The following is a 23,843-nucleotide window of genomic DNA, read 5'->3' as shown; positions in this document are numbered from 1 at the left end:
ACTCCCATGAGTGGTGAAAAAGCTTTTTTTTTTTGTCTTTTCAGCAGATAAACCATATTATTGGGGGGAGCAGGTACAACTGTTCCCCAGAGTCAGGGAGGAAAGGTTTCCTTTTAGCTCTGGCTGCCCTTTGAGTAAGGTGGTGAGTGCTGGCAGAAAGGGCATGGAATGAATCACAAAATGGATTGGGTTGGAAAAGCCCTCCAAGATCATCAAGTCCAACCCTTGGTCCTACTCCAGTCCCTTTACCAGATCATGGCACTCAGCGCCACGGCCAATCTCAGTTTAAAAACCTCCAGGGATGGGGAATCCACCCCCTCTCTGGGCAGGCTGAGTTCCTGAGTTGCTTTATTATATTCCTCCTTATCCTGGGGGTTCTGCCAACTATCCCTGTGGCCCACAATTTCTGCATTCTTTGTGCCCATCATCAGCAGAACATTCTCCTTCCTGAGCTTTGTTAATTCTAGGTCTGAGATTATTGAAGCATGGCAAGCCCTAAAGGCAATTTTATCAGCAGGTAATTTGTTTTTCCAACACCTGGGCATCACTCAGAGCCTGCGAGATGCCGTTTCACTGATAAAATCTCCCTTCTTGGTGATTAGACTTGAAAGTTTACAAAGACCAAACATCGAAGCACATCCTTAAGAAAACTTTACGCAACAGTGCCACTCTCAGGACGAGAGGACAGACACTTGAGCTGAGCCTGGGGAAGGTTAGGTCGGACAAGAGGAGGAATTTCTTCACGGAAAGGATGATTAGACACTGGCAGGGGCTGCCCAGGGAGGTGGTGGAGTCACCGCCCCTGGAGGTGTGTAAGGAGAGAGCGGACACAGCAGCAAGCGCCAGGGGCTGTGTGACCAGGCGGAGCCGGGTCACAGGTTGGGCTCGGGGGTCTCGGAGCAATTTTCCAACCCAGTTCCTGCTGTATCCCTGTGACCCACCTCGCCACTCCCAACATGGCGGCACAGCCCTCCCGCCACTCCCAACATGGCCGCCAGCAAAACAGCGCGCATGCGCCTTTCCCCTCCCGGGTACAGCCTTAAGCGACGCCACTCTCAAGATGGCGGCGGTGCTATCCGCGCATGCGCGGTGCGCTCGCCGCGCCCATCATGGCGGCGGCGCAGTGACGGGCCGGGCGAGGTGGGACCGACCGGCCGAGCGGCCCCGGCGCGATGATCCCGAGCGAGGAGGTGTCGGCCCGCAGGAGGGAGATCGAGGACAAGCTCAAGCAGGTGCGGCTGGGCTGGGGACCCGCTGCGGGCGCTGCTGGCGCTGGGGGCTGGCCCAGGCCCTCATGCCTATAGCGTTGCCGGGGAGATGGGGCTGGGCCTGGAAGTCCCTCTCGGGCCCGGGGGACTCCCGGGACCCCCCTAAGGGTCTGGTCACCCCGCTCAGGGCCTGGCAGCATCCCCAGGGCTTCTTCAGGGTTTGGTTTTGAGGGACAGGGGGTGTCTCTGCCTTCCTCCTCAGCCCTGGGAGCATCAACCTTCAGGTCCTCGGACGTAGCCTGTGACACCAGCCCTTGCTGACTGCAATTGCTCCTCTATCTCTGGGCTTTGGTGACTTAAACCCAGTCCTTGCTGGCTGCTATTCCCTCCTGTGTCTGGGCTCTAATAACTTAAATCCAGCCCTTAGTTTCTGTTTTGGGTTTGCCACTGAAGTTCAGAGCCCTCTGTGGGGTTAGGAAGGTGCCAGTGCTGTGGCAGGGCAGAATGTGACCCAAGTCCTTGTGCCTCAGTGACAAAGGTGTTATTTTATATTGTGCTGAGGGTCGTGGTGTTGAAGGGAGACAATCCATGAAACCCTCACTCATTTCATGGTGTATTCCCACCTGGGGTCATTGGCCCTGATTTCTGTTAAAAGGTGGCTTGTTAAAATGTGGCCTCAGCATCAGACCAAGTGTGGTTTGCTGCAGTGTTTACCAGGAATTGTAAAAACCTACATGCAATGTTTAGTGTCTTTAAAGCTTTTTAGTGTTCAGAATTGAAGATCTTTTTTTTACCCTATTGCCAGGAGGAAGAAACTCTGTCCTTTATCAAAGAGAGCCTTGAGAAGAGTGACCAGCTCACCAAGAACATGGTAAGAAGGTCCTAATGTTGGGCTTAGGTTTACTCTTTCAGTTTATTAGTTTTCAAGGCTGTCATTGTGTCCATCTGAGGGGTGTGGAGTAATGAACCACCTGCTCTGAATTTGCACTCTTTGCTGCAGTGGCTGGAAAAAGGGGAAACCTGATAAATTCCTCAGTCCTGGGCTTTCTCCCCTGCTCTGGTGAGGACTCAGATGAGCTGTTTGTCTCACCTCTACCACTGTCAGTCTGTCTTGGGAAGAGGTATTAATAGACCTCAGGTTAGTTTCTGCAACAGCATGGTCTTGTTGCTTCGTAATTGCAGGTTTTGTTTGGAGTTTTGGAAGTCTTCTGTGCAAAAATAATTACTGTGTAGACAGTAATTATTGTGCTGTAATTAGTTTTAAGCCCTAAGCTTATATGCTGTGTTCAGTTTTGGGCTCAGTGCTTTAAAAAAAGTCGTGGAGGCACCACCAGAGAAGTGTGGAAAACACAACATAGGAGTGAATCTTGTAGGAATTACATTTTGGTGTAGAAAAGATGACCTTTTGGCACCCTTTTATGAGCTTAATGTGGTTTTCCACCTTTCATAAGCAATATTACAGTCCTCTTTACAAACCTGTAATGACAGAGAAGGGTCTCCCTGTACTGACCTGTACCTTTGTGTTGTGCAGCTCATGTTTGGGTCTCAGTGGTGTGAAACAAAGTGGCTGCTGGTTTGTGCTTTTGTTGCTCTTTTTACGTGGGGCACCTCCAGGCAATTCCTGTGGATTTATCTTCCCCTGTCAAAAAATAATTTTGTTTGTCCTTAATACTGTCTTGGAACATTCTCTTCACAAACTTCCAATTGGGGATTGACTCCTCTTTGTGTGGCAGGTGATGTGTTTTGTGACTGTTAATAGAAATCAGGATGTAGAAGGGTGGAAACAGCTGCTAAAGAGCCATGGAAAATTGTTAGCAGAGCCCAAAAAGTGAAGCTGGGCCCTGAAGGTCCCTGATTGCCCTGCTCTGGCTGCCACCCCACCATGTGGAGCCATGGGAAGAATGTCCTCAGCCCTTGGTTTGTCTCTTGGTGTGCAGGTTTCTATCCTGTCCTCCTTTGAAAGTCGTCTGATGAAGTTGGAGAACTCGATCATCCCAGTCCATAAACAGACAGAGAACCTGCAGCGCCTGCAGGAGAACGTGGAGAAGACCCTGTCCTGCCTGGATCACGTAATCAGTTACTACCATGTGGCCAAAGACACAGAGAAGATCATAAAGGAGGGGTGAGTTGAGCAGCTGGTTCTTGCTGGGGAGTTTTATCCTACTGGACTTTTGAGACAGAGGTAGGGGAGCTGACTCCACACACTCATCATCATGTACTTGGTACCTTTCCTACACTCTTTCCCACCTTCAGGCCACACTGACTTGACCTTCAGCCATCCCAGAGGGCAGAGACAGCTCAGAATATTCACTGGTGTCCCTTCCAGGATGTGCAGACATGCTGCTGTGTGAATCTCATGAACACTGGGGGCTTGTCTGTTTTCCTGTACCCTTTTCCTGCCTGTCCACTGAGGTTGTCATTGCATCCAGGATAAACCAGAGCTGTTCTGGAGCCTGCTCCCAGTCTCCAGGAGGGTTTTGGATGGCTCCTCTCTTGGGTGGGATGTGCAGTTTCCTTTACCTTCCTGTCAGGGCCTGTCTGGGAGAGGAAGGCAAGGCTGAGATTTGTGTGCTGCTCCTTCTGCACTTTCTGCATGGCTTGGGTAGTCTGCTGTGGCATTGAGTGGAGGGAGGCAAAAGGAAATGCCTTGGTCTTCTCCTAGTTGAAGAAAAGGGAACTGAGACTTTCCTTGTTATTTTTATCCTGAGTTTGGTCTGGTGCTTTCTTGTTACCTTCTTTGTTTGCTTCTTGGGGCACTGTTTTTTACTTTGGGTTTTATTTCTAGCCCCACTGGGAGGTTGGAGGAATACTTGAACTGCATGGACAAAATCCAGAAGGCAGTGGAATATTTCCAGGACAACAATCCGGACAGCCCAGAGCTGAACCGTGTGGTAGGTTGTGGGTCTGGAACCTGGCGTGGTGGGAGAGGGACAGACACAGCCCTGCTGTTTGACCTCTTGCTGTGAGGGGCTGTGGGTTTGCTGCTTGGTGAAGGTGGTGGCAGCATTTCTGCTCGTCGTGTTTTGCTCTCTGTGCGTTGTGCCAGGAGGAATTCTGCAAGCAGATCTTGCACCTGTGGAGGAGTTGATTGAACCTCCTCCTGAGTAGCTCTTGTGAGTCCTCCAGCTGCTTGAGCAGAGTGGGTGATCTGTTTAAATCCCACTTGAAGACTGAGTGACTCCTAAGCATTTTTATTATTTAATTCACTTTAAAAGTCTCTCAGGTACAGGCATGGTTGGAGTTTGAAGCATGTAGTACTTGACAGTGATTAGAAATGCTGCAGAAAGTACATTCTTATGTAGAAATACTCAAGAGTGATTGATTACAGCAGTCCTGTGCTGCTTCTGTCCCACTGTGCTGTGCCAGAAATCCCTCTTTGAGAGGGGCAAGGAATCCCTGGAGTCGGAGTTCCGCAGCTTGATGACACGACACACCAAGCCAGTCCCACCCATCCTCATCCTGGACCTGATCAGTGGGGATGACGAAATGGAGACGCAGGAGGAGATGTCTCTGGAGCACCTCCCGGAGAGTGTCCTGCACGACATCATCCGCATTTCTGGCTGGCTGGTGGAGAACGGCAGGAATCAAGGTGGGAGTGCTCCGTGTTGCTCCCTTGTAGCTCTGTCTCTTACCACTATTCCCCATGTGTGGTTGAGACCAAAAGTGGGATGTTGAGGGTTGTGTGTGGCCCTGCACAGATGGGGTTGTAGATCACACACCTGCAGCTGTGAAAACTCTGCTCAGGTGCTGCTCATCACTGTTTGTAGCTTCCTGAAGGGCAGTTCTAGCCAGGTGGGTGTTGGTCTCTTCTCCCAGGCACTCAGCAATAGGACAAGGGGGCACGGGCTCAAGGTCTGCCAGGGGAAATTGAGTTGGAGATCAGAAAAAAATTGTTTCCAGAGAGAGTGATCAGGCATTGGAATGGGCTGCCCAGAGAGGGGGTGGATTCCCCATCCCTGGAGGTTTTTAAACTGAGATTGGCCATGGCACTGAGTGCCATGATCTGGTAAAGGGACTGGAGTTGGACCAAGGGTTGGACTGGATTATCTCAGAGGTCTTTTTCCAACCCAATCAATTCTGTGATTCTATGCTGTGGGCACCAGTCTGTGAGTCACTGCTGTGGGCACCTGGCAGCAGTGGCACAGGACTAGTGACTGCCATAGTGGCACCTTTCAGGTGAGTAGTTCAGTCTTTCCATCACTTGAAGATCCTGCTGGTTATGTTGTTTATAGTGAGACTGAAGCCATAGTTTGTCAGTTGAACAGAATGAGCTGTGTAAATAAAGCACAAATTATTGTATAGTCTTTCCTGAGGCAGAAATCCATTGTACTTTCATCTGTAATGCCTTCTGATGGAGCTGCAGCCGTCCAGTGCTCAGGTTTTATAAATGTGCTAGGCACTTACTCCCATTTGGGAAATATTTATGGTCATAACTTTCTGTGGGAAATGTGACTGGGGCGGGGGGAGAACAGCACAGCCTTTCTTCAGTCTGTACATGTCTTCCTTTCCTGTTCTGCAGCAAGATCTGACTAGAGCTTTATATTCCTTTATTAACTTTCCCTTTGGAAGTGAATGACTGTGGACTTGCTGGAAGAAACCTTTACTTTCCCATACATGTATCTCCTATAATAATCCCCCCCCTCACTGATTCACTCCTGAGTGGGGATTACTGTGCCTGCCAAGTATGATGAACATCCTTAAAAGCTTCTTAAGTATTTTTCCATGATCAAAGGCAACTCAAGCGCATATAGAGCATATCTTGTTGGTCAGTTTGTATTCTGCTTTCAAATGATGAGCACCTCATTAAATTCCCCATGGCCTGAATCCTGAAGTCCGTAAAGTCCCTCATACTGGAAACTGAGCACTTGAATCAACAGTGTCCTGCACAAATGTCTCCCATTGGTTCCACAATTAATGTGCTCTTGGTAGTGGTGGACTTAGTGCTGTGTGTGGTGGCAGGGCTGGAATAAAGACTGCAGGGGAAGGGAGAAGTTTTTGAAGAAAATAGGAAGAAAAAATACTTAGTAGGGGTCCCACATCAATGCTAGTAAGTCCCCCTAGGGGCACAGAGTGTTTCAGGAAGTGTTTTACCATAGTGTTCCCTGTTTGCTTATGATCTTGTTTCTACCTTGTCTCTGTAGATTTCATGACTGTTTACTTCCAAATCCGCTCTGTCCAGCTCGACCGCTCCATCAAGGGGCTGAAGGACCATTTCCGTAAGAACAGCTCTTCCTCTGGGGTGCCCTATTCCCCTGCCATTCAGAACAAAAGGAAGGACACCCCCACCAAAAAGCCAATCAAGAGGCCAGGTGAGTCCCTGAAGAGGGATCTCTGTCCTGGGCATTGAACACACATCTGCAGGGCCTTTCACTGCTGAGCAAGCCTCTGTGTCTAAAATGTGATTTTAGGAACAGGGGAAAGATTTTGGAGATAAGCACCTGTTCTTCACCCTGGATTCAGCATTGGGATACAGACCCTTTCTGTCTGTCAGTCAGGGCTCTTCTCTGGGTGCTGTAAAGGGAGGAGAGGGGCCCTGAGTAGAGAGAAAGGCCTTAAAGGAGATGAGTAAAAAGAGACCCAAGAGGGCTATAAAAGGATTTGATATGAGAACACCTGCCCTCAGCATTGGAATATGGAATATAGTCAGTGCCATGGCAAATAGAAAGGGTCATATCTGATAAAACACATCACTCTAATCATTAGCTGTGAAGAAATTATTATTGTGCTAGGAAAGCAGTTATTTGTCAGGAGTTGAGATGAGGCCTTGGGAGGTGCTTACAGAAATGAGATCCAACATTATCTGAGTTTTGGAAGGGCTCTTAAAGCTCTTGCCTCAGCCTGCCTTTTGGAAGAGTTAAGGATGTGGCTGATGCTTTATCCCTCGTCTCCTCATAAAGGAGTTTTGCAGCATTTTCTGCAGCCGGCAAGGCTGGTCACTCTGGTGTAGAGGAGCACAGAGCTGGAATTCCTCTCTGGAATGTGCCATCTAGTGGGAGCACGGCCAGGAGGGCCAGCAAAAGCCAGCACATTCCTCCCACAGCAGCACAGGGATATTGTCACACTGTGTCCCAGCACACTGTTGTCTCCTCTGTAAGAGTAATCAAGTCAGAAAAGTCTGTATTTCTGTGGGTTTACGTGGCCAATACTCTCCCTCCCTACTGTTTTGTCCTCTATTGTCCAAATACTCTTAGTGGGTTCAGGAAAACAGTAAGAAATGTGGGTAAGGACTGGGAATGGATGGGATGGGGAAGGGAAAAAGAAGAAATACCCATTTTAATTGTGTTGTGTTTATTTTTATAATCCTGCTGTGAATGCAGTCCTCATCCCAGGTAATGTGTCTGTGTGTGTCTGTGCTGGCCCTGGTGGTCTCTCTCTCCACTTCTGTGTGTGGAGAGCCTTTGCTGGGCCTCTTCTTGCTAAAGCAGAGGGTGTGCCTGGGATATTTGGGGGGGGAGGGCTGCCTGGGGAAGGCTGTGGCATCCAGACATCACCCCTCTGGTCTTTTAAAATCAATCTGTGCCACTGCTGCTGTGCCCTGGAGCTGTTCCTGAAAGCTGATCTGTGAGTTACAGCCTCTGAATTTCAGTGACTTTTCTTTCCCCTGTCAGTAGGGAAACACTCAATAAGGGGTTCAGATGCACTGAGGCCCTTGAAAGGAGCCAGTGGGGATCTGTAGTAGAACCATGGGGAACTCAAGTTGCAGATGCTTTAGATTTGGTCCACAACTCTGTTATCACCTGATTCTGAAAAGATTCCTGAGTTTTCCTTGCCGTGCTTTCCGCACGGTCAGCAAACATTTCTGAGCAGCCTCACAAATGGTGACATCTCCCCTGTGCTCTAAGTAAGGAGTCAGGAATGGATTAGTTGTTTTTTCCATGCACAGATTACAAAAAAATTCACTAGAATTTTTCTCATGAGTCTCAGATCTTGGATGCTCACACAGAGTACAGAAAGGAGCCCACACATTGGAGAGCACAAGCATTTGTTCCCTACAAGCAGGACTTCTCCAAAGTGGATGCATCTGGGCATCCAGAATTACTTGTCATGACAAATATCTTGGCTGTAGATTAGCCAGAAGATTTTCATGTCTTTTTCCCAGTTTAATTGGATTTTGTGAGATGGGCCAGGTAGAAGGCACAGGGCATGGTCTGAATGCACTTACAGAGCTGATGGTGCATGAAGGGAAGAGCACTTCAAATGATCCATTGGGTTATTGTTAATCTCAAGAAAAAATAGTGGCTAATTTGTCTCCAGTCTTCCATGAACAAGGACAGAGAGCCAGACTGTAGCTCTTGAAGGACAGTGGTGGTTAAACCTCATACACCAGCCATCTCTTATGGCTACTGAATTGTAGTTAAGTGAAATTAAAAGTGGAGAAAAAAATAGTCTTTGAGCAGAGATTCACCATTTTTTCTGCAGTTCCATCAGCTTTCAAGGACAGCTCTTGAGGTGGAGGTCTCACACCCCCTTCACACTGGCACAATGTCTCTCTTCAGACCAGCAGTACCTGGTGGTGTTTGATTCCCCTTGGTTTAGCCTTTGTTCAATTACAGACAAGGTTTCTTTCTGTTCTATTACTTTTTTTCAGTAAGTAAAGTCAAGTTCTGCCAATTTGGGTTTCAGACAAGGGGGTTTGCTCACAGTTCCAACAAGTGAGTTGTTTTCCTTTGTTCTTAAGTAAGAATATCCCAGTGCACACCCCAATGCACACTTTGACCTGTTGCAAGGGGTAAATAACAAACTAAATCTGGTGTGCTATAGCTTTTTTTACCTACAAAACAAAGCATAAGAGAGGCTAAAGCTAAAGGAAAAGTGAGATATCAGGTAACAAGGCAGAGACCCCCCTAGGCATTATGTTGAATCCTAGAGAACATGCTTCATATCCATGTGTTGTTTTAGAGGGTCTTCATCTCTCTGTTCCTGTTTTATCTGTTGGTATTCCCTGTGCTGTCTCCTGTTGTTAAATCATGCAGCTCAAAATCTGACTGCTGGAGATGCTTCTAAAGCAAAGTTGTCTCCCCTTAAATGGAGCTTGTCAAGTCAAGTTGAAGGGATGAAGCAATTTGTGGGCTTTTTCTGGGTTTAGTTTGCTGTTTGAAATGTCAGCAGTCTGTCTCAGAGGGCAGGTGTGTTCAGATTGCCAAACCATCCTGCTGCAAACATAAAATACATTTGCTTTGTGATGCCTGTGGACCCTCTGCTCTCTTGATGGCTTGAGAGCAGCTCTGCCTTTTTGGGAAGGATGGGGCCACCAGACCTGGCTGCCTTCAAGCAAAAGCCAGAGAGCTTTGTCTGGTTTCATACAGATTCCTGCAGCTGGTGCTTAAGAAAGGAGGATGTTCCCTGCTGCTTGGATGGAAAACTGCCTAATGGAAGGGAGAAACAGCAGAATAAGGTACAGTTGGAAAACTGTGCCTCATATATGCCCTAAAGCCACTTTATTTAAAATCAAGTCACAGAAGCAAAATTTTCTTTTTTTTTTTTACTTTTGTGGCTCTTTACAAGCTGGAGGGGAGCCATGTCCAATTTCCTCAATGCTCCAGTTTACTAGTTACCTTTTTTACTTTATAGTGAGGTGCTACCTGAAGGCAGGCTGAGTGGCAGAATAAAGAACCCATTCCTGTGTCCCATCCTGATCAGTGCCTAGACTGAATGTGATGTTTTCATTAGTAGCTGAAACACAGTCCCTTTTGGTTGGGGAGCTGCCTAATAGGGGAAAACAGTCCTGGAACAAAAGCATTTGGCTTCCACTGGAATCCATTAAAGCCTAATTACAATGCCAAGTCAGAGGGATCCAGCAGCACTGAAGTGATGCCCATGGACACGGAACACTTGGTGTGTGTCAGTAAACAGGTAATTGTGCTTATGCAAACAAAGTGCAGCATAATTTCAGCCCCTGGAATTGAGAAAAAGGGGAAAAGAAATGGAAAAGGAACCATCAGGTGTAGGCTGTGGAGACATCCCCTGCATCCCTGTGCAGTGAGATCCTGCTGACAGCAGCACCAGCAGTTGTACTGTCTGATTTTCACACAATTTACCCTCTGGTTTTTTTTTCCTTTTTATTTTTCTCCTCCTGCTGGATGCTTGAAAGTGGTAAAGAGGAAAGAGCTGGTGGAAAAACTATCTGGGCTGAGCTGCTCTGCATCAGCTGGGCCATGGGAACAGCAGTAAGGAAGAGCTTAGTGCATCTCTCCAGAGCTTGCCAAAGCTCTCCTTGCTCACAGGAACTTGCTGAGCCCAAACTCTTAAGATTTCTGGAAGTAGCTAAGAATAAAGTAGGAATGGCAATGTGGGGTGTGAAGAGCATTGGGAGCTTGGAAGAACAGGCATAACCTGTTCATTTGATGATATGGCAGAAGCTTAGGAACAAGTGCATCAGCCAGCAAGGGTGTAAGTCTGCCCACCTCCCAGGTGTGGGTCTGGAGGGGAGAAGTTTCCTGCTGGAAGAATCTGTTTTATGGGTATGATTTTTCTTTGCTATACTAAGTGGTTGAGAACACTCTGAACTGGTAGAAGAAAAATACTGTCAGTGAAAGTTTATGCTTTAAGAACCATGTTGTTTCTGATAAGTGCACCAGTTGAAGGCAGCTTGGTAATTTAGTGGGAACTGCTCTCCTGTTCTCCCCCAAAAAGGATGCACTGTCGGGGGGGACCTGAAGTTTCCTTTCCCCTGCCATGTATCCCTTTGTGGGATGGAGCTGTCCTGCATCCCAGAGTGCTGTTCTGCAGCTGTGTGTCCTTGGGCTTCCCCTCAGCATTTTGGCAGCCAACACTCATTTCCAGTGAGTGAAGGAAGTAGGGATTTTCTACATGTTTGGAGTATTTATTACTTTATAGCAGGAGAATGATTCTCAACTTTGGCAGCAGCATTTTTATTTTTGGGCTGCTTCTTTTACTCAGCCTGGTTCTGTTTCATTTGGGTCTCCTATAGAAACTCTTTCTACCTTCCCAAAACTTCCAGTTCCCTGTTGTGCAGGCAACAGCAGAGCTTTGCTGTGAGAGGGTGTCCATGTGCTTGTGGTAATTGTAGCTTGTTGCATGACGACTAACCTTTTAATGCAGAAACACTGCCTAGTCTTCAGTTGTCACATTAATGCTTTGTTTTGTGCTCTTTAGCTGTATATCCAGCACTGCCTTTTGTTCAGTTCTGTCTGGTTTTTGTGTGTGTTAAGTATAAATCTTTTAACCCAGTGTTATTTTTTTCCATGGTTTTAATTGATTTGCAGTTCTTTAGAAGAGAAGTGTCTTGGGGATTAGGGTGGCTTAATGCGAGTTAGACATGGGTGGGCAGCATCCATTATTCTGTGATTCCTCTGGTGGGAATTACTGCAGCAATTGCTCTCTTGAGCCCAGAGGTTGACACCCTTTTATTGCTTCCTGTACCAGTCCTTGTCTCAGCTATGGGGCTCCTGATGGGTCTTTATTGATTATGCTCAGAAAATACCCCTTGGAAAGGCACCTCTTACCAAGTGGCTGCAGTTGTGGCTCTGAGGAGGAGGCAAGTTGTTGCCAGACAGGAATTGTCCATATGCAAAGCCCTGCTCCCACAGCTGAGGAAAAGCATGAAACTTGTATGCTTGGATGCAGAGCACCAACTTAAATAAACCCATTAGAGGGAGGGAAGCTTCACTGCTTCCCTCCTGATCATGTTTCTCACCTGCTTCTCCAAACTGATTCAAGCACTCCCTAGTTCTGTAACCCTGGCTGCAATTTATGCCCCCAGCCTCAAAGCAGGGAAACAGCCTGGATATGCCATTTTATTTGCACACTTGGACGTGAGTTTGGGGTTCACATTTCTGTACTGAGCATTGTCATTGGTGCCCAACATCCTCTTGCTGGGCCCAGGTGGTGCTGGTGGAGGGCTGGTGTTCTGGGTTTGTTTTCTTTCACTCATTTTCTAGGTCTTTTTGTCTCTTCTCTCTGGTTCTGGTGACAGGCACGATCCGTAAGGCTCAGAACCTTCTGAAACAGTACTCTCAGCATGGTCTAGATGGGAAAAAGGGGGCCTCTAACCTCATTCCTATGGAAGGTAATCACAGCTCTAGCTACTTCACCCTTGACTTTCTCTGTGTATCAGTCTTGCTTTTCCAGATGGGACTTCCATTAGTCTGGTGCTTGGTGGACAGCATTTAGGTACAGATATCCTTGGGGGGACAAGGAGATGCTGGAGGGCCAAATTATTTCTCTGAATTTAGTGTTTGAATTTCAAAGTCTCCACAAACATGAGTAGAGGTAGAGAGGAGTGTTACCTTAACATTGATCCACCATAGCCACCTGGGTAACGGAAGCTCTGCTCTGCTGACATCTGCTTGTGATGTACCTGCTCTCTTTTCTTTTTGCCTGGACTTTGAGATATTCCATTTCCTAGTGATCTTTCCAAACCTGATGCTGAAGTGTTGGACCACAGCCAGCTCAGTGGATCATGCCTGTACATCTTCTCTCTGGAGACCTACAGAAATGGTCATTTTCCACATTCTGACCTCCTCTGCTCACAGAGGTTGTGCCAGATAAGGGAGAAGATGTCACTTGCTTCAAAGCATCCATAAGAATTTCCTGCCTCCTGCTATGGATGTATCCAAAGCAGTTCTCTTCAACATCTGTGCTGTAGTCTGTTAAATCCCAGATGGTGACTGACATTGCTCATTTTGGGGACAAGTTCTCATGCTGAGCAGGAGATGGGCTTTGAGTTTGGATTTGTAACGGTTGTGGGTACAAACTGGACTTTGGTGCCTGCAATCCCATTCAGAACTTAGGCAGGAGGTTCAAAGGACTCTGTGGCCCAACAAACTTACCTTGCACTTCCCATCAGGTTTCAAAAGGTTGCTACCACTCTATAGCCCAACAAAGGGATTTGGTCAGGAAGCATTCCTGGTACTGTGTAGGGAAAACAGTGTCCATCAGATCAAATAAGCCAGGCTCGAAGCAGCATCCAGCCAGTGTGAGCATCCATGCTGTAACCACCCTGGATAAATTGCGCCTTCTGTTTGTGCCGGCTGACATCTCACTAGGTCATGAGCATGATTTACGAGTTAAACACCTTTGCGATACCCTGAGCGACAAGCACGGGCCGGCTGCGGGTAAGTACCGTGTTGTCACTCCATAACAAGCTGGCTAACATCCCTTCTTCCCAGCATGTTTCACTGGAGTTTTGTGTCCAGTGGCTGTTTGTCTCCGTGGGCAGTCCTGAAGCATGGGCCTGCTCTGGCTAAGAAGCTCTGGCTCCTCTCAGTAGAGTTCACTCCTACTAATCACACACCCCCAAGCCCTCAGACAGGGAACCCCAACTTTGTCCAACCAAGGACTGGTTGAGACCATGCTGAGGGGCACTTTCCTGTAGGTTGCTACTGGCCTGTTTGGTGGTCAAGCAAAGCAGAGAGGAAAAGGATCACAGGCAGCACTGTGGTACAGTGGGCCACTGCACTGTAGGTAGTGTGTAAAACCACACCACATTTGTGCTTCCTCTGCTGACCAGAATGTTTCAAAGATCAACTTGGGGGACCTGTCAGCAAAGGGAAGAATTGGTTCTTTCTCCATCAAAAGTTGCTGGGAGGAGAGAAGCAGCAGCCCATAGCTTAGAGAAGGCCTCTCTGTGACACCTTACTGTCTTGCAGGATGGTGTCTGTCTGTCTGTCCTGCAGACACATCCTACAGTGGTTGCCATGAGTTGGTGCCAGCTCTTGTATCACGCTGGCACTTCTGATTCCTGCCACACAGGATCTTTGATGGGTCTTTGTCCAAGACATTTGTATTCTGGGACTTAAATATTTGCATTTGTATGCAGCATTGTGTGGCAGATAACTCACCTAGCTGTGCTGATATTCCTACTTCATAGGATGTAAATGTTCATCTGCCTGGTTTTTATCTTTTCTGCCTGTGGGAAGAGGCTGCCTTCCAGGACAGCCTTTATTTCCCAGAAATGTTGATGCAAAATGGCAGTTCTTCATCTGCATGATGGATGGAGATAAGGAATTCTAAAAATACAAGCAGAGATGTTGAATAATTCACCTCAGACTTTCCTGAGTTTAGTACTCTGTGTTCAAGCCCTTGATTAAATTTAGCCTGTATCCCAGAAGAGCTCCAAACTTCCCTTCTGACGTGAGGTTGGAAAGATCTGGTGTCCTGATATGTTTCCTGAACTGCAGATGACTTTTCCTGCCTCCTGCAGAATATGCAGAGCTTCCCATGCACAAAGCCAGGGCAGGTGTGGTGAGATGATGACTCTTGTTCTCACACATGGATGGGTGCAAAGCCAGAACCAACTTTTGCAGAAGAGCCTTGTATAACCTGAAGCCTTGGAGTGAGCAGAGCTGCTGGAAGCTCAGTGTGGATGTTGTTCTCTCTTAAATCCCTCTTGCCCTTGCAGGGAGGGACGACGTCTTCGACATCGAGATCGACGCGTACATCCACTGTGTCAGTGCCTTCGTCAAACTGGCCCAGAGCGAGTACCAGCTCCTGACGGAGATCGTCCCGGAGCACCACCAGAAAAAGACCTTTGATTCTCTCATCCAGGTCAGTTGAGCCTCCCTGCTTGCCTTCTCCTGTAAAGGATGCTGAGGTTGTTCTTCAGGACCTGTTCAGGGAACTGGGGCCTGCACAGACCCTGGGGAATATGTGCTCAAGAGTCCCTCACTGGTACCACAAACAACTCATCAGCGAAATGGGCATCTGTAATGGGTGTCCTGCATCAAGCCTCTTGTGCTGCCTGGGCAAAAGTTGTGCTGCTTCCTCCTGAGTCTCTGGCTTTTTTGCAGGAGTCATTAGATAACTTGATCATGGAGGGGGATAACATTGTCTCAGCTGCCCGGAAAGCCATCATCCGACACGACTATTCAGCTGTGCTCACAATCTTCCCCATCCTGAAGCATCTTAAGCAGATGAAGCCAGAATTTGACCAGGTCTTGCAGGTAAGTGTGAAGGGATTGCAAAGGGTTCTATGGCTTGGGTTATCAGGAGAACTTTCTGCAAGGAATCATCACAGTGGCTTTGAGCAAAGCCATGCTACTTCTGTCCTCCAGCATGCAGTGGGAGTGACACAAATGCACCTTGCTCCTTTCTGTGATGGTGAACCAGCAACTCAACATCTCTCAACAGCAGTTCTTTGCAGTTCAAATCCTAACCCCATGATGGACCACCTACATCATTCACCTGTTTTCATGGCCTCTGAGGTGTTTCAACTCTGACACTACTGAGCTTAGTTTAGACTGTGCTCACTGAGGTCTTCAGGATGGGCTGGTCTAAGGAGAGCCTGCTTGGACTGTGCCACAAGGTTCTCCAGGTATCAAATACGGCATCCAGGCTGAGCAAAGCTCCTTTCCATCTGCTTCCAGCTGTGATGAACCAACCTCCTGTATCAGATACTGTATAAGACAAAACATGAGAGGTAGTGAGTCGTGGTCATCATTACGGTCATGACATCTTCCCATTCTTCCTGGCACGAGGACATGGGATTTCATGTGTTGTTGATGGTGCTGTAAATAATTCTTCTGACACATGGGACACTGGGGTGAGGCATGAGGGAGGGTAGATGCTGGATGGAAGTTCAGATACTGTTTGTTTTCCTGCTCTGATCTGCTGTGGAACTATTCCAGGGAACTGCAGCAGGCACTAAGAACAAACTGCCAGGGCTGATCACTTCCATGGAGACCACTGGTGCAAAAGCACTGGAAGAGTTTGCAGACAACATTAAGGTAGGATTCTCTTCAGTGTTGTCTCTGGCAGGCTTGGAAGAGGGGCTTTCTGAGCAGAAATCCTAGTTTAGCTTTCATCTTTCCATGAGACTGTAGTTTCTGTCTAAGCAGGAACCTTCTAAATCACTTTGAATGTTCAAATATCAAATGCTTGGTGCTGGTTTCAAATACAGGAGGCCTCTGCCCAAGACCCTTAACAGGCATACAACAAATAATTTGACAGGACCTTCCGGGCCTCTGCAAATATCAAGTCCATATCAGAATTTAATCCTATTTAAAAAGAAAGGAGAATTGCTGACTTGAGAAGTTTTGGGGGACTCATGTGAAGCTGTATGTGTAAGGTGGGCTTGGGGAACATAGTGCTGGGAAGGTGAGCTGAAGGTGTGATGGTCACATGCTGAACAGCCCCCTGTGGTTCTGAGCTGCTGGTGTGTGGGAGCTGTGGTTTCTTAGCACCAGGAGATGGCACTGCAAGAGCCTGGTCTGAGGGTGTTGAGAGAGGCTGAATATACAAGCCTTCAGCTCACTTGTAACAGCAGTCATGCTATAGGTGTCTTCACTTTCCTTAATGCTCACCTTATGTCTCTCTTCCCTTATTAGAATGACCCAGACAAGGAATATAACATGCCAAAAGATGGGACAGTTCATGAACTCACCAGCAATGTAAGTGATGATGATTTGAACCATCCTTTGTGAAAAACAGCTTCTGAATAGGGTTTAAAAATAGCAGTAGGGAAATTTCCCAAGTTAAGCTGTCTTGGTATTAACAATTAAACAATTACTTGGGTACTATGGCAGGATTAGCTGATGACCCTTGCTCAGCCATGGGTGTCTGTGTGGGAAAACCCAGCAGCTCAAAGGAGTGTAATGATTTGTTTCTTGAATACTTTTAAGTGTGGGAGAACAAGTGGTCCCTCATGATCCTTCATAGCAGAGCATAGGAGTTGCAATGTTGGTTGCTCCTAACCTCCCTTGCTTGTTTCCAGGCCATCCTTTTCCTTCAGCAATTACTGGATTTCCAGGAGACAGCAGGTGCCATGCTGGCATCCCAAGGTACATACATGCATGGAACTTGTTTGGGCATGCAGTTCTTTCCTCAGATTGCCTGGACATCCTCGCTAAAGTAATCAATCCTCAACATGCACTGTGAGCTTGTTCTCCTCCTGTCCTTCTCCCTGTGGTTTGTCTTGTCCTCCGATCTGCCATGACCACATAGTTGGCTGTCTGGAGAGCTCCAAGGGATGCAGAGTGTCCTTGCTGGCCTTCCACACTTGCTCCTCAACTCAGAATACAGCAGCAGCAGGAACCTTCTCAGCATCCAGCCATGGGCAAACTGGGCCTCCTGAGCTATTCATATGCCATGTGCCCTGTCAGTCAAGTTTTAGCTCTACTCTCCAGGATGCTGAAGAGACTCATTCCAGAAAGAAATGCCTGGATCAGAAGCCGAGAGCTGCTGCCTTGTGTAGCAGGATGCTGCTGTGTGTCAGCTGGAGTGTGATTTTGGTTCTGTGCAGAGCAGCAGCTCCCAGCTCTCCAGTGAGCTCTTGATCTCAGCAGAGCTCGTGCTTTCAGGTAGTTTGGAATAGAGCAGGCTGGAGAAGTGGAGGTTGAGAGGGCTCAGGGCCCTGAGGACAGGCAGTGGAGCGGGTTAGGGAGCCCATTAGAAGCAGAGGGAGGGATAAGCCTAGAGCTTGTTATCTGCAAATTCCTCCTGGGAAATTTCTGACAGTTCTAAATTAACTCAAGCTCCAAGGTCTCTGCTTCTTGCCACATCTCCTCTAACCACTGCATTGTACCTTCTGTACCTCCAAGCTCAGTGTGCCCAGACCCTTCTGGCCCTTGGCTCTCTCTTCTTGGCCAAAGAAATGGTCTGAGTTTTTCCTTGGAAAAATCAACTGTTTCCCCATGTCCTTCCCCAGCCCTGTTTGGAAGTCTTGACATGATGTTGTGCAGTGGGGATCTGTCCTGGGAGCTGATTGAAAGGTGGCATAGGCTTGAGGTAGCTTTGTCTTGAAAGAGGGTTTGAACTCTTCTGGAATGAGGTATCCTGCTAAATACAACCAGAGATGATGCAAACAATGTCTCTAGCAGGGGAAGGCGGTTGGACTCTGCCTTTCCTCTGTGATCTCCACTCCATTTGTGGCCTTGGAAGGACTCCTGCCTGCTCTCCTGTGTACCTGTCTGTGGCTGCTCTGTGTTAATATCTGCTTTGTTCTTAAAGGGATGGTGGTCTCTAACCTGTCTTTTTGCACTTTGCATTTCTTTTTCTCTCTTCTCCCTCCCTTTTTCTCTCTGCTCTGCCTAATCTTTGTAGTTCTTGGGGACACATACAATATTCCTTTAGATCACAGAGGTAAGAGACTTACCCACATCTACCTGTTCATATTGCCTTGGACTCGTGATGTATGTTAATTCTTTATCCTTCAGCAGTGGTAAATAAATTAACACATTGAAAAGGGGAGGGTAAGTAATTCTTGCCAGTGGGCTGGAGAGAATAGGGAGGGCTTGTCAGCATCAGACAATGAGGGATGCCACATTAGCTGAAACAGGCTCAAGACACTCTGATGGCATTGAATCCCTTTGGCACAGGTAGCACATTGGCCCAGCTGGGATCATGCTTTATCCCATGTGCTCTCGGCTCCGTATTGTCCAGCTCCCAGCAACAGGAGCCTCCAGGCCTTTCCCATGGGGTGCTTGTGAACTTGGACCACCCGAGTTAGACCTGGCTGCCAGACTCTCTGGTGGGGGCAGGAGGAGATGGCCCACCCCACGTGTCCTCTGGGCCCTGTGCCCACAAGCCCTTGAGGGCAGAAAGCCATCTCTTATGCATAGACAGAGGAACATGTGCCAGCCCAGAGTCACTGCTTGTAAGGGCAGGCTCCCGTGCTGGCACAGTCCCCTTCAGAGCCAGGCAGCCCCTGTCAGCAACCATGGGGATGGCTGAAACTTTCCAGAGCCTTTTTGCTTGTTTCAATTACTGTTGTGTGCTTGCTGTTAACAGCTCCAGCTTACTTGTTCTGCGATTGCTGATTTCTAGTGCTTATAAACCCTTTTCCAGGTGGTGGGGGAAGGATGGGGAGGATGAGTTCAACGACTTTATTTCTGATCAAGAGGGTGACCCCTGAGTACTGGGAGGGAAGAGAGAGATTTCTGGCGGGGTGCTCTGCACTAGCTGCAGATACAAAGACTGAGGGGTGCAGAGCTCTCCCACCCTCACCCTGGATGAGCTGTTGACAGTGAGCTCTGAAACAGGAGCTAATTTCACTGTTGATGGGAGCTCTGCACTAATTCCATAGCAACAGGGATGGGGCTTGTTTGAACAGAGGCAGGCTGACCACATCCCCCTTCCCAGGGAATGTTAACTGGCCTAAAACTTTTCTTTTCAGAGACCAGCTCCTCAGCCAGTAGCTACAGCTCAGAGTTCAGCAGGCGGCTGCTCAGCACCTACATCTGTGAGTACCCTGCACACCTTCTTGCTTGGTCTCTTCTTCTCTTGGCTCATTCCTGGGTGAAGAGCACAGCCTGTGTCTCTTCTCCATGCGATCTTTCCACATTTGAGCTGGAGTCTGATGGGGGGATTGAAAAAAGAGTCAAACTGGGAGTTTCAGACAGTTACAATCAGACAAAGCACAGAGCAGCAGCTCACTGTGCTGCAGAGCTGTTGTCATCAGTTGCCTCTAAACACTGTCATCTTCAACCCAGCTACCAAAGGGGCTCTGTAAAACCTCTATCCTGTGTCTGACAGTAGGTGGTGAGGAAAGATCATGGTTCTACCTTGTGATGATCTGTTACAACGGGGATCAGGTCCTTCAGCTTCTGTGAGACCTGAGCCTGCATCATGGCAGGTCCTGGGACTTCCTCTGAACACAAAATGCACCTCTATTGCCAGGTGCAATGAAGGCAGTAGCTTGCAGAGAGGGTTTGGTGACTTGCTGAGGACAGATCTGTGTAAGGATTGTTAAGTACACATGATTGTACCTTTTGTACAGGCAGTTGGGGCTGTGCTGTTCACTTTGCTGTGGGCCCACAGCTCGGTTTGCTTTGTCAGTTATGAGAAGTTTCAGTGCAAAACCTCTTCTGCTTTTCCTTCTTTAAGGCAAAGTGCTGGGCAACCTGCAGCTTAACCTTCTCAGTAAATCCAAGGTTTATGAAGACCCGGCTTTGAGTGCCATTTTTCTGCACAACAACTACAACTACATTCTGAAATCTCTGGAGAAGTAAGTGTGTGTCTGGATAAATCTCCCTCAAGTCCAAGGCCTGGTTTTGGAGCAGAGCTCTGCATTAAGAGCATTCACTTGCCAGACTCTCTCATACTTGCTTTTTCTTCTATTCTTGAAACTGCCTTTTTGAAAGTTTTGCAGTATTCTAAACATCACATTACATGAGAGTGGAAGATAAAAGCATTTGAGATGCCTTAGATTGTGGAGAATCCTTTGATCTTTGGAGGGCTGAGGATATTGGAAAGTAACTTGGAGTCCCTTCTTTTGCACATTTCAAGGACCCTTTTATTGTGAAGGGCAGAAAAGAACTGGATGGGGATTTGAAATGCCACCATCCTGAAAGCAGCCGAGATTGCAGCTGGCTCAGGTGTTTCCTCAGGTTTTCTGCTCTTTCAGGTCTGAGCTGATCCAATTGGTGGCCGTGACACAGAAAACAGCTGAGAGGTCTTACCGGGAGCTCATTGAGCAGCAGATCCAGACCTACCAGCGCAGGTCAGGTGACATCCTCTGTTTTTCCCTTGGTTTTGTTGGTTTGGGAGCTCTTAGGCAGCCAATGCTGCTGTAGCAGTGTGACAGATTAGCCTAAACCAGAAACTTGTCTAACACCAAAGTCACTTTCTCTAGTTGTCAAGCAATTAATCTAACTTGGGAGGGAGAGTCTAACTTGTGGAGAGTTTTGGGTGTGTATTGTCCAAGTTGGCCTTTGAGTCATGGGTGAAGACGTGGATGCTCTGGTGAGGTATGAATAACTCCTCTGCCTCTTTCCCATCTCATTTCACATGCAGCTGGTTGAAGGTGACAGATTACATCTCGGAGAGAAACCTGCCTGTCTTTCAACCAGGAGTGAAGGTGAGAGGGTGGGAAAGAATGGGCTTGAGATGACAGAAATTGCCAGAAACATCTTCTCCTTTGTCATATTAAAAAGTTGTCAGAAGTCTTTGTATCTCATGCCAGTATCACTCTGCAGAGTGAATACTGTGCCTGGCACAAGATGGAGAGCCAGCAGTACCTTCTGATCTCCCCTGCCCCAGATTCATCCAACTCTTTTAATCTCTGCCTCCATTCTTGTATCTTCACATACTGAGACCTTCCCTTGGAAAGGGCTGGAAGCATAAAGAAGTCTATTTTTATGTCTGTTCTGGATGAAAATTACCCTTGTTAAAACTACTTCAGCTGAAAGCCACTTGCCTAATGTAGGGTGTGCTGCTCTCTGCAGCTCTCTCCTCACTGCTTTAGGAGAAGGAATCAAAACCAAGTAGGTTGGATATTGCTTAGGTTGGATGGGGAGTTGTGGGTGAGCACTGATGTTGGATATTTATTCTTGGAGATGAAATAAAATCCTTTCCCTCCTTGTTGCAGCTCAAGGACAAGGAGAGGCAGATGATAAAGGAGCGCTTTAAGGTAAGGAGGTGTTGAATGGTATAAGAACATCCCCTGGTTGATTGGGATAGACAGATCTGCCTGAGGAGAGCTGCTGGTGACCAGCAACAGAGGGAAAGAGCTTCAGACTCCATGTGGAGATGTGACTGCAGATTGGATGCTCACTGAGTTTTACTTGGGACAGGGTTTTAATGATGGATTGGAGGAGCTGTGCAAGATCCAGAAGGCCTGGGCGATTCCAGACATGGAGCAACGGGACAAAATCCGCCGGGCCCAGAAAACCATTGTGAAAGAGACTTATGGTGCCTTCTTGAACAGGTGAGACCTCTTTGTTACACTGTCCTCTCTTCTTTGGATTTACAGAGGTCTTTGGGGCCTAGTGCAGTCTGAGCTGCGGCACTTTCCTGTTGTCCTGTCTTAGCTTCTCTACCTTGCATGCTCAAACATCCCCAAGCTGATCTCTACTAGGTGCAAACATCTGCTCTCACCTCAATTCCTGGGTCAGGGTGAGCACAAATGTTCTAGTGAGTACAGAGCTCTGAGCCACCCTGGGCTGTCTATGTAAAACTCGTGAGACCAGTTGTAACCAGGTCACTTTGTACAGGATACCCTGTCAGGTTCAAGTGATATGTGTTGAAGTAGATCTGATTTGGGCCAGAGGAGTGGCCAGTGAGTCTCTCTGTCACCTTGGGGTTGTCTTCTTTTGCAGATTTGGCAATGTGCCCTTCACCAAGAACCCTGAGAAATACATCAAATACCAGGTCGACCAGGTGGGGGAGATGATCGAGAAGCTGTTTGACACATCAGCATAAATTTCCAGCTGTCGTGAACTCTCCAGCTGCCAAGTACAAGCCAGTGCTCTCTCAGCAGCCCTTGGGACTCCCTTCCCTTCTCCCCTGCCCCATTGTGGTGGGCAGGGTGTTATACTTGTATTTATCAGATTTATAAACCTGTGGAAACACTCCTTCCTGGCTGTCTTTGCTCTGGATCCACGGGATAAGGCAAAGTGCCATGTGGGCTCTTACATTTGTGCATCTTCTCACCTGGGTTTGTGTTAATGCCTTGATGTGCAGCAGACACAGCGAGTGTGTTTAAAAAAAAAAAAAAGAAAGAAAAACACACACAAAACCCACCCCCAAACCTTATGGATGATACAGCCCTTCTGTTAGGGGCAGGAGGCTGTGAGCTCCAAATGATGCCACCTGCTTCCATGATGGATTATGGGAATCTCAGTTCTGTGGGATCCCAAAGGATTTTCACATTGTTGCTCTTGACTGTTATTTAGTTCAGTGATGCCAGTTCTGGGGTATGGTGGTGCCTGGCTGTGGTGGAACAGTCTAGTCATGTATCAGGGTGTTTTACCCAAAATTTGATGAGCTGTCTCCATGTCAGTGCTCAGTCCTGCATGAGGCAGTGGCAGACAGGGTGAAGGCAGGCTAGAGTCTTGACAGGGCAGTGGGAAACCAGAGGGAGCTCTGTGGTGGCCTGGCTGACTGCTGCTCCTCACTGACCTGAGGCAGAGCATGTGTAGAAGTGTTCCCGTAGATTTCTGCTCAGCATCTTCCTCCCATCCCTATTCTTTATCTCCTGTCTTCTTAAATCTGATGCAGCTCTTCCCTACAAGCAGCCAAGCCTGTTCCCTTTGTTTAGCCCACGGGAATCGTGTGTGAAGCAAGTGCTGCTCTCCCACATGCCTTGGAGCAATCCTGGCAGGCTGTGATATGGGAGCTGGACTCTGACAGCTTTGCACCAACCAAGAGGAACACTTGTGTTGTATCTGTGTCTCTGGCCAGGCACCTCCTGCTCCCACCTCCCTCTCTCCTGCTGCTGCTCCATTGTTTGCCTGTAACACTTGAAATACAGGGTTTCCATAGAGTGAGGAGTGCTCACAATAGCTGCTTCTTTGCAATTTGGAGCAAATCCATTATTCACCTGTTTACAGGAGTGTTTGCTGATGTCTGATTAGCCCAGCAGTGGAAGAGATGTTGGATGTTAGATGCTGGATGAGAGTGCAGGTCTTGCTGTGGCAGACCCGGCTGCTGCCTCCTCAGACCCATGTTTTTCAGATAGCTCCTGGCTTTTCTAAACCCCTGACCTCCTCTTCCTCCGTAGCCTGATCTGAAACACTACCTGGTGTATCAACTACCTGAAAACCAATAGATTTGACACAATTCTCCAGCCCAGAGCTGCACCATGCTGAGTTCAAGTCTTGATCACCCCACCTGGCTGATTTTATGTGTTCTGACCATTCAGGCTCACAGTGCCAACCCAAGAGCCCTCTCTGTAGGGACCTTTCCTCCTGCTTTCAGATGTGGAATGTTTGAGGAAACCTGAGGCCTCAGCACTTG

General features: G+C 47.9%; 1 protein-coding gene across 11 annotated transcripts; it reads left to right on the top strand.

Annotated features, from left to right (window-relative positions):
• The first annotated feature begins 1,099 nt into the window (after positions 1-1,099).
• EXOC7 (exocyst complex component 7) lies at positions 1,100-22,459 on the top strand. 11 transcript variants are annotated; one of them, XM_071573424.1, is made up of 22 exons: positions 1,100-1,232; positions 2,014-2,079; positions 3,146-3,330; positions 3,994-4,099; positions 4,575-4,797; positions 6,350-6,517; positions 7,526-7,537; positions 12,145-12,237; positions 13,217-13,285; positions 14,572-14,717; positions 14,960-15,112; positions 15,797-15,895; positions 16,496-16,558; positions 16,882-16,948; positions 18,210-18,248; positions 19,282-19,347; positions 19,992-20,112; positions 20,512-20,607; positions 20,901-20,964; positions 21,475-21,516; positions 21,680-21,813; positions 22,205-22,459. In XM_071573424.1, exons 1-22 carry the CDS (start codon positions 1,173-1,175, stop codon positions 22,305-22,307), a joined length of 2,175 nt encoding a protein of 724 aa, XP_071429525.1. In that variant the 5' UTR covers positions 1,100-1,172; the 3' UTR covers positions 22,308-22,459. The 11 variants fall into 11 exon arrangements, with proteins under 11 accessions (XP_071429525.1, XP_071429526.1, XP_071429529.1 ...); XM_071573425.1 differs by lacking the exon at positions 7,526-7,537; XM_071573428.1 differs by lacking the exon at positions 13,217-13,285.
• Positions 22,460-23,843: the final 1,384 nt, after the last annotated feature.

This window comes from Pithys albifrons, chromosome 19 (genome assembly GCF_047495875.1).
Source record: "Pithys albifrons albifrons isolate INPA30051 chromosome 19, PitAlb_v1, whole genome shotgun sequence".
Taxonomy (NCBI): Eukaryota; Metazoa; Chordata; class Aves; order Passeriformes; family Thamnophilidae; genus Pithys; species Pithys albifrons.
The sequence above is the reverse complement of the archived record's forward strand: the minus strand, read 5'-3'. Positions and strand labels throughout refer to the sequence as shown.

Coding starts and splice junctions, on each gene's coding strand:
- EXOC7 (XM_071573424.1), top strand. CDS start 1,173: ATGATCCCGAGCGAGGAGGTGTCGGCCCGCAGGAGGGAGATCGAGGAC. Junction 2,080..3,145: donor ACCAGCTCACCAAGAACATG/GTAAGAAGGTCC, acceptor CTTGGTGTGCAG/GTTTCTATCCTGTCCTCCTT. Junction 20,965..21,474: donor TCTTTCAACCAGGAGTGAAG/GTGAGAGGGTGG, acceptor TCCTTGTTGCAG/CTCAAGGACAAGGAGAGGCA.